At 40.8% G+C, this 14697-nt stretch overlaps 2 protein-coding genes across 2 annotated transcripts; both read right to left on the bottom strand.

Moving 5' to 3' along the window:
* Positions 1–2874: 2874 nt before the first annotated feature.
* On the bottom strand, positions 2875–4443 carry slc18a3b (solute carrier family 18 member 3b; the record flags this gene model as incomplete). The annotated part of the gene is made up of 1 exon (XM_080516732.1): positions 2875–4443. The coding sequence occupies one exon, from the start codon at positions 4441–4443 to the stop codon at positions 2875–2877; it is 1569 nt and encodes a 522-aa protein (XP_080372858.1).
* A 6096-nt stretch (positions 4444–10539) lies between these two features.
* Positions 10540–14470, bottom strand: rgrb (retinal G protein coupled receptor b). The gene is made up of 7 exons (XM_080516631.1): positions 14358–14470; positions 13963–14119; positions 12782–12903; positions 12055–12208; positions 11768–11885; positions 11119–11232; positions 10540–10960 (listed from the first exon to the last, which is right to left on the bottom strand). The coding sequence occupies exons 1-7, from the start codon at positions 14431–14433 to the stop codon at positions 10820–10822; spliced, it is 882 nt and encodes a 293-aa protein (XP_080372757.1). The 5' UTR covers positions 14434–14470; the 3' UTR covers positions 10540–10819.
* Positions 14471–14697: the final 227 nt, after the last annotated feature.

The raw sequence follows: 14697 nt of genomic DNA, 5'->3' as shown, positions 1-14697 counted from the left end.
GTTAATATTGATAAATGGGATGCTCATGACGTTTTAACTGTGAGTTCATGAATAGGACTGTGTTTACATGTTGGGTAGTTTAAAGGAACATTTACACAACACAATTCAACGTATAGCTCGTCAAACCGTAAAGTCCTTATATGTCTACAAACTGGCCGTCAATTATTATTGCCTGGCTGTATGAGAAGGGAATCATATCCCTGACAGTGTGTTCAATTAGGCTTATGCACCTGGAAAGGAAGAGGCCTCCTTTGTGAATGTTGCCCCTAGTGGTCACTCAAGTGAATAACACCAGCGATGTCCGCGGTGCTGAAATTCAGCAACAACTTCAGCACCACGGACAGCGACACAACTCTCCATATAAACCAGGGGTGTTCAGACTCGGTCCTGAAGGGTCGGTGTCATGCACATTGTTCTCTCCCTGCTTCAGCATACCTAAATCTAACGATGATGTCATCACCAAGGTTGTGAATAATCCCAGTAACGAGACCTTCATTGCAAGCAGGTGTGCTGCAACTGGGAGAGAGCTAAACCCTGCAGGACACCGGCCCTCCAGGACCGAGCTTGGACACCCCTGATTTAAACTATCAGGAAACAAATGAAAAAGATATAACTAAAACACTTTGAATTAAAAAAAAAAAAAAAAAGAAGAGAGAAACGTGTTTTCATACTTGTCTTTCTCGGTCTCTTGTATTCCCCCTCACCAAGATAGGCATGTTGGCAATCCAGTCCAGTCCAGTCCAGTCCAGTCAAGGAAAAGTAATGTGGACACTCTCTTGAGAGGGTTGAAGTTCAGCCTTCTCTGCACGAAATATGTGAGGACATTTAAAAGAGAGGAGATTAATAGAATACATTTTTTTTTATAGTATGCCTATTGAGGAATGCAGCGACAAGATGCTGTCTGAAAGTGAGCCAGCAGGCTTCCATTCTTCATGATTTTGCAGCCTGATGCAATTTGCTGCTTGCCCTTCAATTCCAGCTGCGCCCCATTGCTCACCAAAGCAAAGACATATCGGTCTTACAAACCCATGTTATTGTTAAAGCAAATAAAACGCAAGCAAACAGCTTGTACCTTTCAAACATACCTTTTTGTTGTTGTTGTTGTTGTTGTTGTTTTGTTTCATGTAGACATATTAATCTACGCCATATTGTGATGCTTCTATGCCATTGGATGTGATTCTGGAAAAACCTGTAACATTAAAAACAATTTCAAAAGTTTAGTTTTTTCTGTTCGGAAGATACTTTTAAATAGTTTTTGTAATGACTGATTTCCCCCACTGTGCGCCAAAGACGCGCGTAAAGAACAGATTAACTTTTTAAACTTAGCAGAAAATCTTAACTGTTGCTTTTGGGAGCTAAGAAAATATAAATTGCCTTACCCGATCAGTGCAGGGGGCTCAGAGAAGTGCGTGGAAGTTTACATTGTCTCGTACTTCCTTCCACACCGAGAAAAGCCATCTGAGAGGAAAGGTCCGTCCATGCGCTCCCCGGTCCGCGCGCGTGGTTCCACATTAAAGCGTACCCTGGAAAAGATGCTGAAGGTGTTGGCGTTTACCTTCCCCCTTGAGGCAAGAAACTCCTCCCATCGAAATCTATTCGCGGAACATATTATCTGACAGCTTGCTTCCCCCCTCCCGCCCACACCCGAAAATAATTTTAATATATAAAAATGGCTCCAGGCCAGTTTTTGGTTTGCAGTTTCCAGATACCGTCTTGTGAAACCGCTGGTCCAAGGGATGCTTGTGGGTTTTGATCACATTCAATTTACTGCAAATTGCTCTTGCTTTGCTCATGGAGCTTAATTCTCTAAATGTTATTACACTTGCATATGTTGGTTTAACTTTTGTGATTAACGTGAGTGTTCATTGATGTGTAGCTTGAATAACTTTTAAATAAATTCTTTAATTCACATTTTAGAATTCCAGTTTATTAAAATCCATATTTTCACACGTTTAAATTGATTTTTCACATGCTTCTTACAAGAATAAGCAACAATAATTAATCTAAATATATTTCATTTCCAACGAAACTGACATTTTTTTTGTCTGAATTGAAAATGAAGCCATCACTTTCACACAGATCCAAACAGAGATTTATTAAAACAACAATTATTAAATGAATACATTTTTTTTTCCATCTTGAGGAGACACTTCATAAGCTACGAGTTGACGAAATGTTTCACACACGCACGCGCGCGCTCACGACACACACACTTTGTAGAGGTCCACGTATGTTTTAACAATTTACATTGTGCATATATCCACATATATACAATTATTTTTTTTTTTTAATATTATACATTTAGTTTCAAACAACAGAAAAAAACCCACTTTAAATAAAAAGCTGTAATTACAAACAGGCCCACTAGTTACAAAATGAAAACTGACGAAATGTTTAACAACATAAAGATAATGACAGAAAAAGAGGCCATTGATGTGCAAGTAAAAAACGTTTTCTCAAAGACTAAAAATATAGGCTATTTTGTGTGAGGGGGGAAATGTGCTTTTTATAGTTGGTCCCATATAATCTTGTACGCACATTTATCTATTTATGTCTTTTTTTTTTTAGATACTCAATAATACACACAGTTTCAACATTATCTGATAGATCTCTCACAAAACCCCAGTTATACGTCCATGACAAACGCTACATAGACTTGTTGACACAATGAAATCACAGTAAAAAAGAAAAAGAAAAAAGAAAGAGTAAACTTTGGAAAAACGGGTCACGCAATCATGATTTTGGTGATTGGGTGTTTATATTGCACATCGGTACTTACAAAAAAAAAAAGTTTCAATCACGAGATTAAAATCTGCCTGCCTCGATAATAAATCTCCTCGTGGGAATTTGGGTGGCGCGCGCAGTGAGCCTGGTCTAAGTGTACTCCGGACCGGACGACTCCTCTGACAAGGACCGCTGTGCTTTGAAGGGGTCAAACCCGTTTTCATCTACTGACAGGCAATTCCCTGCAGCACTGTAGCCTTTCTTTTTAGTTCTCCTCTCCTCCATCTTAATAGTGTCATACAGCCCCTGCGGAGCCTCCTCTAACAGGTTATCTCTCTCTGAGTGGGACGGTTTCATTTGGCACACGTTGCGCAGCAGCAGCAGGGCTGGCGCGTAAAGCACATTGACAAGACCCATACCCAGATTAAGTTGGACAAAGCCGAGAGTGTGCACGATCTGCCCGGCTACAATGGGACCCATGGCGTACGCAACGGAATAGGAAATATCTGCTATCGCGTAAACACTACCGTACACAGAAACATGCCGCACGTCGACTAAAAACGCAAGTGTGGGCAGCAGTGCGGTGTCTACGAGTGCAATGCCAAAACAAATGCCGCACAGCGGGGCGATAAGCTGCCCGAAAGTTTTGCATGCAGGGACTGTGCAGGAGCTCGCTCCTATGATAACCATGCCCAAGGCTCCGTAGAACCACTGCAGGTGTGGACGCTGCGCTGCCAATTTCACGGTTATGTACACACCGAGGACATGGGGGAAGAAGGCTGGGAGCCAGGTAAGTCCCATTTCCCACTGAGAGGAGTGCATGGTGGTCTCCATCCAGTTGGCTATGGTGGGCTCCAGAAAGGCAAGGGGGATGTTGCACACTGTGAGCGCCCCGGCCACCACAGCTATGTAAGGGTCAACCATGAGTCTGTATATTGGGGTGCCGACTGGCATGTTCTCTCTAGTCCTGTTGGAGAAAGGCTTGATCACGGTGAGCAGCATTAAGCCGTCCACCAGGCAAACGCAGGCGAGCACGATGAAGGGCACTTTCTTGCCCGCAAACTCGTACAGGACGCCCCCGAAGGGAGGCGCCACCAGGCTCCCGAAAGAGATGAACGCCAGGGCGATGCCGAGCGCCGTGCTCCTCTCCGACTCCTCCGTGTACTTGTCTGCTATCATCGCGATTCCAGAGGTGTCCGCGAAAGCAGATCCCAGTCCCTGCAAACTTCTGGCCACGAATAGAGTCGCATAATTCTCCCCGATAGCAAATATACAGGTGGACACAAACATGACAGAGAGTCCAATTAACAGTGGAATGTCATATCCGACCCGGTCTATGAAAGTTCCCGAGAGCGGGTTAACTAACAGCTGGAGGATGGCCTTGGATGCAAAAAGTACTCCTATCTGGACATCTAAATTGTCCTTGTTGCTTTTGTCTTGGCTTGTGCTGTTGGCTGAGCTGTTGGGGTGCATCACTACGTGTACGTGCTCTGCCTGCTCACTCTCCAGATCAGCAAGATAGTCTGGAATAATTGGCACGATTACCATGTAGAGCATATTGTCCAACAGAAGAGCGACGCAAACAATCACTAATATGATCCGTCTTTGCTGGTGAGGATTCTTCATCGCAGTGCCTAACTGCTTGGTTCTTTCGCCCATCTCGGACAGTTTTACAGCGGCTGATTTGGCCAGCCCGGAGGATCTTCCTTCTCCATCCATGGTGTGCTTCTTTAGTGGCGATTTTCGAATTAAAAACAACAACAACAAAAAAAAAGAAGTAGTTGTGCTTCTCCCGTCTGCTTTCGATCTTTCAACACCTCGGACGACTCATTGGTATTTTCTTTACATTGATGTCGGGTTCTCCGTCCTCACCTCGCCTGTGCGTAAAGGGAGAGGCTCAGAGGAACTTGGACGCATCATCGGTGAAGATGGCTTTCCTCCGCTTCCTCAACTCGTCCTCGCCTCATCCGATGCTGTTTCATGATCTCCCGAGAAGTGACGTGGTGAAATCGTCGAATTTCTGCACCTTGCAGAGATTTCGGTCATTGTTTTTACATGGCAAAGTTTAGTTTGAATAGATTCTGCCAGTTATTTGCTGCACCTCAGACGCGCAAACTGTCTCATCTCCGCGTTCATGCCTCCGATCACCTGTGGCACTTTGGCGCTCTGCTCTGAGACCACGAGTGACTCCGTGGCCATTGGTGCACATTAACCCGCAGGTTTGGCGCTATTTTAGTCCATTTTTTGTCTCCCCTTTTCACCAAGAGCTATGACGCATCACCAGCTTGCCCCCAAGTGGATCCCTTCGCCACTTGCCTCCTTTATGTTAATTTCCAACCGTGGCAGCAATCACTTCAACCAATAAGAGTCGGTGAGCACTATAAGAGCAGAGCTGAAAGATTTTTTTTTTCTATTCTGAATGTTCAGTGTGTGCCTCTTGACTTTGATGTTATAGAAAAGTACAATGTCCCTATACTTGAAAGGATTCACATGACCCGCACGTGTTTTTCGAAGAAATGCGCCCAATATTAATCTAAACGGCAAATGAAAATGTGTAAAACATACAGTAACCTACACAAGACTATTCGGTTTTCCCCATCGAGACAATAAAGCCCGATTGTACACAAAACATACATGAAAAATATTTTATATTAATTAAGTCACTATTCTGCACTGTCTTAGGGGATTTTGTAATTAATTTATAAAACAGCCCATTTATGTATGGGTTCCTATGATATGTTAATTCATGAAACGCCCAAGGGAGTAATTGTAGTTTAGTGAATTTGCCTTTCCTGTTTGGAATATTCAATGAAACTGCGCACCGGACACGAACTGATCAACTGGAGCTGTTGGAGCGGCTGACAGGATTTCAGCACCACGGAGGCTTGGACAGCTCCAGTCAGCGCTAAGAACACAACACAATTTTGAGAGTTTCGTCGTCGTCGTCGTCCTCATCCTCATCCTCATCATCATCACCATCACCATCACCATCATCAACAACAACGACCGTTTTAATTACTGTTTAGAACACAACTGGCAACCAAATATCCGAAATGGCAAAACAGAGCCTGGCGCGTGCAGCTCCTGTCCTGGAGCGCACACGCGCCAAGAAACCAGAGGACATTCACTCAGACACTGGCGACACCTTGCGGATAGAATTAATAAGCACATCCATCTATCTATCTATCTATCTATCTATCTATCTATCTATCTATCTATCTATCTATCTATCTATCTATCTATCTATCTATCTATCTATCTATCTATCTATCTATCTATCTAATAATCTTATGAACTAACATATTGAGACTTGCAACGTACATTTTTAATAGGATCAATCAATCAATCAAAATAATAATAATAATAATGATAATCATCATCATCATCATCATCATCATCATAATCATCATCATCATCATCATCATCATCATCATCATCATCATCATAACAATGACCATAATAATGATAATAATCAGAATCATAATAATAAATGTACCGTGTGTGTGTGTGTGTGTGTGTGTGTGTGTGTGTGTGTGTGTGTGTGTGTGTGTGTGTGTGTGTGTGTTCCCCGCATTCTGGACACTAGACTGGGGTTAGAGGATGAGTATAAAAGATTTGGATTTAGAAGCGATGAATCAACGCCTCAGCAACACGTGTCACCTCCTGCCCGTAGAGGGCAGCAACAGCTCGAAAATGAAAACAAACTGATACTCTGCGTCACCTTTTCTTCACCCGCACTGAGGATTATATGATGGGACCTTCCTCTTCAGGAAATAGTTAATCTAAAATAAAATATACTATAAAAATAGAAGAAATTGTCTCAAACAGAGTTCGAAGAATATATTGGGAAAAGATCAGTTTGACCACAAATAATTCACAAAAAGGAATTTCCAAATATATTTGACACATGACAACAAAAGGGTTCAGAATATTTCACAAGATAGATTCATATACTTCTCCTGTCTATTATTATACAAAGAAGAGTGTATAGATGTGAGACATTTACGAGTGTTATAGCCTGCGAATGATAAACTGCAATGAACCGGAATTAAAAAAAAAAAAAAGACTTTTAAGACGCACAGTGACGCAAATATGATCTAATCCTTCACATGTATGTCACGGAAATTGCAAAATAGATATCAAACATGGAATAAAATCACATTTTCACCCTGAAACTCTCACAACAATGGATTACATACATACCAGCATTACGTAACACATAAACCAGGCTCCAGCTCCTGGTTTTAATCATGTGACGTGTCTGCTGTCACTCTGTGATATAATCTGACCTGTGGACTGAAATGTATAATGTTCAATACACTCTCTCATGAAATAGTCCTCAACTCTGACCTGGATTCACAGGTACAAGAGTAAGCACGCTCATGAAACATGTTTTTTTTTTTTTTTACATTTTGTCAATGTAAACAGACCAAACTGCACCTCTGAGGAGTTCAAACAAGCAATGTTTTCTCTCACTTGATTTCTGTGCTGGAGCTGTCAATCAATATTGATCCTGTGTATTTGAACAGAGTTACTCAGAATTATACGGCACTTAGTTAGTTAGTTAGTTAGTTAGTTAGTTAGTTAGTTAGTTAGTTAGTTAGTTGGTTAGTTAGTGAGTTAGTTAGTTAGTTAGTTGAGGAGCATAATCTTTTTGATTGAATCCAAATTAATTCAACAAAAATGATCCCTGTGTATAGTTTCAACTAAAAAGATATAAAGTTAGAAATGGCTCTACAGAATCTTTTTAAAAATGTGAGTTTATTTGTGTTTTGATGTGGCTTTATGATAATAAATCCCACTTTATAGTGAGTGGTCAAAGCTTCAATCCACAACAACAGTTATTAAAGGGAATGTTTTATAGTTTTACAACGGAAACGTTCCAGATGAAAGTCATAGTTGCAGTGGTACAGTATTTCTCTCCTCACACTGACAACATCCATATTTTGATTCTTGGCTTAAGACGAAAGGTTCTCATTTTAAAAACATATATTTGAGATTAAATGGTGACACTAAATTTCTCGTAGGTGTGGATGAGAGTGTGCGTTTGTGTTTGGCCAGTGGTGGATTGCGATCTGTAGGTATTCTCTGCCTTTCATCCATATTTCACCTCGATTGGCTCCAGTTGAATAAAGCAAGATGGACAGATGTTTGACATCAGACACGTGTCCTACAACATGTGTCATTTGAAATGATTCTCACTGGCGTGATTCACGACTAAAGCTCCCGTTAAGGTCAAATTTGGACTCTGATTAACTGAATCACATGTCACATGTGTCGGTCCATGTGCGACAGGGCCGCTGTCTGTACAGCGTGCAGACAGATGTTATCCTCTCTGTCTGTCTCTGTCATTAGATTGATCAGCTTCACTTCACACTGTCCAAATCCAGACTCCTCCAGTGAATTAAAAACTAAAAACAGGTTGTACAGTGTGATTGAGCAAAGCTCAGTGTGGCTAAATCTGTCCGTCACAAGACGATCCTCCTTCTTCCGGTGTGCCTGTTGCTATAACTATCCGCAGCTTTGACTGGATTGGATCACTAACCCACACACACTCGTGTAATCAGCTGCTCGTCAAAGAGACGGCTGCTTCTCAGAATTTGATGCTAATCTGTCGGATTCTTCAGTCCCTCCTGAGAAAAGCTCCGATCACACCGAGTAAAAGTGGAGCAGCTTTGAGAAGGTGTATGAGTATATTGCCACCATTTGATACCTAATGAGCAGAGCTTCCAATCAGCTTAAAGGACAAATGACCCTGGTGACACAGATGCCCTGCTTGTGAGCAGAAAAAAACATCCTGAGTCAGACTCATGAGAGTCGTCTTCTTTCATCCTTTAGCTTTCCAACCGATATTCGCCGTCTCTGTGCCACGAGATCATATGGAGAGTTTTTCCATTTTTAGTTTTGTTTAGACTGTTGGATGTTTATTGTGCCATATCTGTATAAATGAATGAAAAACAAAACTATGAACGTGAACATATTCAACAAAGGATTAAAAAAATCAAAACAAGACAATTGACAGTGTCTGAAAAGTGTCTTGTGGGACCACCTGTAGAAAGGCTTTTCTTTAAAGACGTTCTAAACTGTTATGTGTGTTATAAAGTCTTATTTCTTTATGCCGCCTATTTTATTTTGTTGTAGACGTTGTAGATTTGTCCTCTGATTGGGTCTATCAACATCAAATCCTCACATTCCTGGCTGAGATAGCGTAGCTCTATTGTAATCCACTGATCTTTGCACTTCTGACTTTAATGAATTTTAACACCCGATTCAGCAACATACAAATTAAATGCAGAGACACACCCCTCTGGTCTGCCTCCCTTGTGACTATTCCAGGACTCTTGACACTGTGTGGGGGTTGCTGATTGGCGATGACTCCAACTTTGTTTAATCACACCGCCACTGACGGTGAGCGGATTTCACTTGGCAATAACAGAGTCACCTCTGAGGTCAGTGTGACACTGACTTTGTCCCACTGCGACTTATTTCTGGAGTGGCTGCGTTTAGCAGGCTGGAGAACGCAGTGTTTGCCGTCATCAGTTAACCCTGGCTTCACTGACTGTGTAACACTTGATGTAAATGTGCCACTTACTTTCTACGGCCTACGTATTTTAAAAAGACAGCAACTATTCGAGCGTACATATAAGAGAAGAAGTTTCAGTTGTATATAAGTATAATGACACTTCTTTACTTAAAAGAGAATACAAACGTATTTTCATTTCTTGAAAACTAGATGGAAACTAGATTAATGTTTTCTGTACATGTTACCTGAAAATAAACTGATAAACTAAAGATTTGTATGTGTAGGCAAGGAACATTCATCTTCATATCTAAATCCTCTGAATCTCCTCATTTTTAATGAGCAGACGTAATAATATGAACCCTCTAGCGAAGGAACTGCATTACCATGAATCCATTATAGGGCTTATACGACACTAAGACAAAATGTAAAACATGGTAGTATACAAATGTTTTGGTAATTTAAGGAAAAACTAAACAAAAAATAAAGAAACAACACCACTAGGTTCTGGAACTGCTTTACTGTATAGTTTATAGTCTGTGTGTGTGTGTGGTGTTTTTTTTAATAATTGTTTCTTTGACTGATAATTCAATGATTGACCATCGACTTCATTGCCTGAATGCAAATTTGGGAAGCTGCCAATGAATTGCAAATCTGTAACAAAAATCTAAAACTGACCAATTTGCAAATTTTTCATGATTTAGGGCCTAAAAAAAGTCTAAATGGGAAATTTTCCACCAAGGTTGATAAAACACACTCCTAGTGAAACTATTCTCGCTTCTTTTGTGGAAACTATGGCGACACAATTTTCAACATCAAGTGACCTTGTCCGCTAACCTGAAGGAAGAGATTTTTCCAAGATGTCACAGCAAAACAATGTGAGACGTTTAAAGACAGAGCGTCATGCTCCGTCATTCTTTTTACAAATAGTTTCTTGATGAATCCTTCACACGCAGCATCTATATTGATCAAGTTACCAAATATGGTCACTTGCCTGATAAAGGTTTGATTTTCCTCTTGGTGACGGACTATGATTTGCGCACAACCTGAACCGTTTGCGTCCTGAGGAATTTGAGTCGGTTTCCTCAGGTGAAGCATAATTGCATAACAGAGTCTTAACACAGTAAAAGCTTCCTGACTATTAATAGAGCTTACATCACAGTTCAGTCCACTGAACAAAATCGATGCATCTGTTTAGTTAAAGCTCGAGACGGACTGCACGGCCATAAATATGAAATCTCTTAAAACTTCTTGCTATAATGGTAAAATGAAGCATTCGGTAGAAGAGAGGCAACATCTGCGTTTATTGTGAGTGGCTTCAGTGTGGACGGAGAGTTGCTGGAGAATCAACGCAAACAATTGTAGAAACTACTTGAGGCACATTTTGTAGATTTACACGGATCCAGTGTGAGTTCAGGAGGCTTCAGTTTGGATTCAGTGTCGAGTCGGTGGTCTGAAAACAACACAACTGTACAGAAAACTTCACGGCTCAGGGACTTAACATCTTAGCATGTAAAGCATGGTGAGTGGGCGTCGGTCCGGAAACTTTTTATCTTTTTCCACCCGCATTTCATTTCATTTAGACTTCTTGATATCAGGCTCAACAATCTTCTGTCCAGTGAGGAAGTTCCAAACGCCTCCGCGGTAAAACTCATTCCCGAATGAGTAGAGGAGGGCGTTGAAGATAGGATTTGTCTTTGCAACAACTGGAAGCACCTACGAAATAAAACCAGTATTTACACAACTTATAACAGGACACAGACGTCAGGAACTCATAAACACACAAACAAAAAAAGCGTTGGTCCTCTTATTTCTCAATAGAAGCTTTATTCAAATGAAATTCTTAAATCATAATCATGCGTGTGAACACTCACCATTCTGAGCTTTGGAGACACCAGCTTCACGTTCTCGAAGCAGGCGTAGATACACATGAGGACATACGGGCCCCAGCACATCAGCATGACCCGCAAAGGCAGACTGGTGTTGAACTGAGACAGAGATCATCCAGTGTTACATGTGATGTGGTGGATTTACATTCCCACAAGGTTGCTCTAACGATATTAAAGGAATACACTTTAAAAAGCAGGGTTATTGTTATAGCAGTTATTGCGATGGATGTAAGGTAGATAAAAATGTAATCTTTTATTAGTATAATTTACAATAGAAAGCATAAAGAATCCGTGAAGTTCTTATCAAGTGCCTTATGTTCACCATTTCCCGACATTTAACTGTTTCTATTCGTGGGAGAGGTAAGCCATGCGTCTATACTATTGTTTCTTTGTCCCAACAATGTTCAGCTAAAATTGTTTCTTTACTCAAGTCATATTAATAGATTCCCACTGCATTTAATTAATATAAAATATCAATTATTATTATTATTATTCCACATGTATCAGTCTTTTGTGCAATTGTCTAATAATGAGCAAATTGTTTTGGTCATCGTTGTCATTGTGTCTAATTGCACAAACAGCTCACAGGACACACAACTTCCTATACAGTGAAAACAAATCGCAGCACATTTACCCTGTGGTGGTGGATCTTCTTGAAATGTTTGTGGGTGGAGTTGTAACATGAAAACATGGTGAATGCTGGGAACATCAAGTAGAGCACCACCAGAGTCAGCATGTACGTGACGTAGTCCCTGTCGAAGGAGAACAATCAGGTAATGAGGTGAATAGTCGTGAAAATTTGCTCTGAGAGTCGAGCAGCAACAATGAACATGACATTGAGTCCATGTTGACATTTATACATGCATCATCATTTATTATGAGGATATATATATATATATATATATATATTTATATCTGTACCTGTCCCCTCGGGTGTAGTCCAGCGTGCAGCAAGTCCTCATGGGCTCAAAGTCGTACACGCCCCATCCCATGAGCGGGACGGCCGCCCAGAAGATGGACAGAATCCAGATGATCGCACTCATTGTCAAAGTCGTGCTCCAGAAAAGCTTCTGTCCTGCAGGACGGACATGCAAGGAGTCATGTGGATGTGAGCAGCTGGTTCAGTTCAATTCAAACGTTGTTTAAATACAAACAACAGCAAGTGTGACAGGATATGAGGCGTCGCCTGTCCTGTATGAAACTTCTAGTGCTTATTATCCCGATTATGTAAAAATGGGGTCTAATTATTCAATGTATACCTTGAATATGAAATAGTTAGCTGCATAATGCTGTAAATTAGAAGATTTGTTGGGCTTTACAATGAATGTACAGCAGCTCAAACATGTGCTAAACTGATTAATTATTCCAGGAGATTAACTGACATAACTTCACCCTGCATAGCTGATAAACTGAATGCCATAGCAAACTGTCTAAGCTTTAATGTATTTCTTTTTTTGACATGTTTGTCTCAGATTCAACATTAACCTTCATTTTAAGGAACTTGAATAGACTTCTCTGCCGCTTAAAGCTACGCAGCAGTGATCATAACTGTAGCTGGACGACGACACATATTGTCATAATGCTTCAATATGATTTACTATTGCTATGGCGTCGTTCTAGTTGACTGTGATTTTTACTGTGCTCTCACGGGTGCAGTATTGGTGGTATCTGTCCCAAGCGATTGCGGCCATGAAACTGATGGAGGCCAAGACTGAAATCATCCCCTGGAAACCGTGATAGCCACACCCTTCTTGACCGAACGGCCATTGCCTGAAGAAAGACAAAGACATGTGGTGTCAAATAAAGAGCATCAAGATGCAAAACTGACATATAAGAACAGTACAAAAGAGACTGCAAACTGAAACTGTAATTACTGAATACACAACATTGTTTTCTCACCACTGTTTGGTAACTAAATGCATTCAGGTTTATGAAGGTTGCATTGAAAAATGTTAATGTAGTAATTGTTAGTCTGTTAGGGAACTTTTTTAAGTAATGGAACGTGTTCACGTGTAAATAAAAAGGTGTCTGTGGAATAAAAACGACCCACATTCATAAAACTGTCTTTTTTAACGGTTGGCAACAGTTTTCTTAACTGAAGCTGCAGGAATTGAAGAACTTCAGAGTGATCAATGATGGCTTTCTTTCTTTAGCTCTTTCACAATATTTGTTTTAAATGCAATCCACGGTGTTTTAAAGTCCATTCAAGTTAGTATCAGTTTGCGATCCCAACGTATGATAATCATGATCTGTGCCATGACTAAACTGATGAATCTAAACTGACAGAAATAGTGGTAAAATTCAATTCAATTCAACTTTATTTATATAGCACCAAATACAACACAGTCATTCCAAGGTGCTTTTAACAGAGAAAATAGAAAAGCCCAACATGTCATAAACATAAAAAAGAGCAATCAGAGATTTCTGACCTCTGCCACATCCAGTTGAACTGCCTTTATTCATGTATTTAGTTTAGTGATCACGTGATATTATTTCATAATTTGAAAGAACACAAGATAAGACAATATTTTGTCAAAAGATAATGTTCTATTGTGCAATCGTTTTGATCCGGATCACCACTAAAATGTCTTGGGTTCTTCCATTGATGAAAATGCACCTGTGTATCAATTTAAATGAAAATCCACTCAGTAATTTTTGCAATATCTTGTTAACAGCCAGACAGACAAATAAAAGCTAAATAGCTAAATATTAAATAACTCTAGGAAGTTAGAAGTAAAAACAACAATGGGCAAACATGTTTCTGCATAGTCCAAGTAGTGTTTTGGTAAACAGGGAGTGTTTCCAGTGAATCTGGTGTCTCTTAGTTACCTGAGGTAGCTGGCATAGGCAGCTGTGAGTCCATTAATGTTCAAGCTGAGGTCAGCCAGGGCCAGGTTGAACACAAAGAAGTTGCTGGGATTGCGCATCTCTTTCACCCTGAGGAAAGCCAAAATGCTGATGGCGTTGAGGAAGAATCCCAACATGCCTGGAATTGAAAACAAGACAGGGGGATCAGGTGTCCCTTTAATGAATGGAATCACATTCACCAGCAGAGATTTGTCAGCAAAGTTTCATCACTGATGCTCGCCTGAACCTTGTGCTGGAAAAGAAGTTTCCAAAACATTTTCACTCAGTTTGGACTGGCCCTTTATTCTCTGGTGGACCGTGTCTCTTTAAATCTTTACGCACAGGGAGTCTTTCCGTGCAGATGTTCGCTCTCTTACCTCCAACCAGGAGCGCAGTGCCGAATGTAAACATGTCAAACTCCGAGAATCCCTCCGGTAGAGTGTACGCAGCCATGCTGGAGCGCACAAACCAAACTTTGCACAAGAGACGGTTTCCCTGCTGCGCCGCAAATAACCCTTTTCCCAACAAAATGGCGTCTTTTAAAGGCTCTTTCACGTGAAAAAGCATAAAGGGACTAAGCTGAGTAAAACCCCCTCCCTTTCCCCACTTTGCAATCCCCCGAGGAATTTCCTAACAAGCGGACCGGGCGTCCTTCGATACTTCTTGCGGGCGCACTGAAGTTTGCGCGCAAACAGTGGAAGTTGTTGGTTTGTCGCT

The sequence above is a fragment of the Blennius ocellaris genome, assembly GCF_963422515.1.
Source record: "Blennius ocellaris genome assembly, chromosome: 21".
Taxonomy (NCBI): Eukaryota; Metazoa; Chordata; class Actinopteri; order Blenniiformes; family Blenniidae; genus Blennius; species Blennius ocellaris.
The sequence above is the reverse complement of the archived record's forward strand: the minus strand, read 5'-3'. Positions and strand labels throughout refer to the sequence as shown.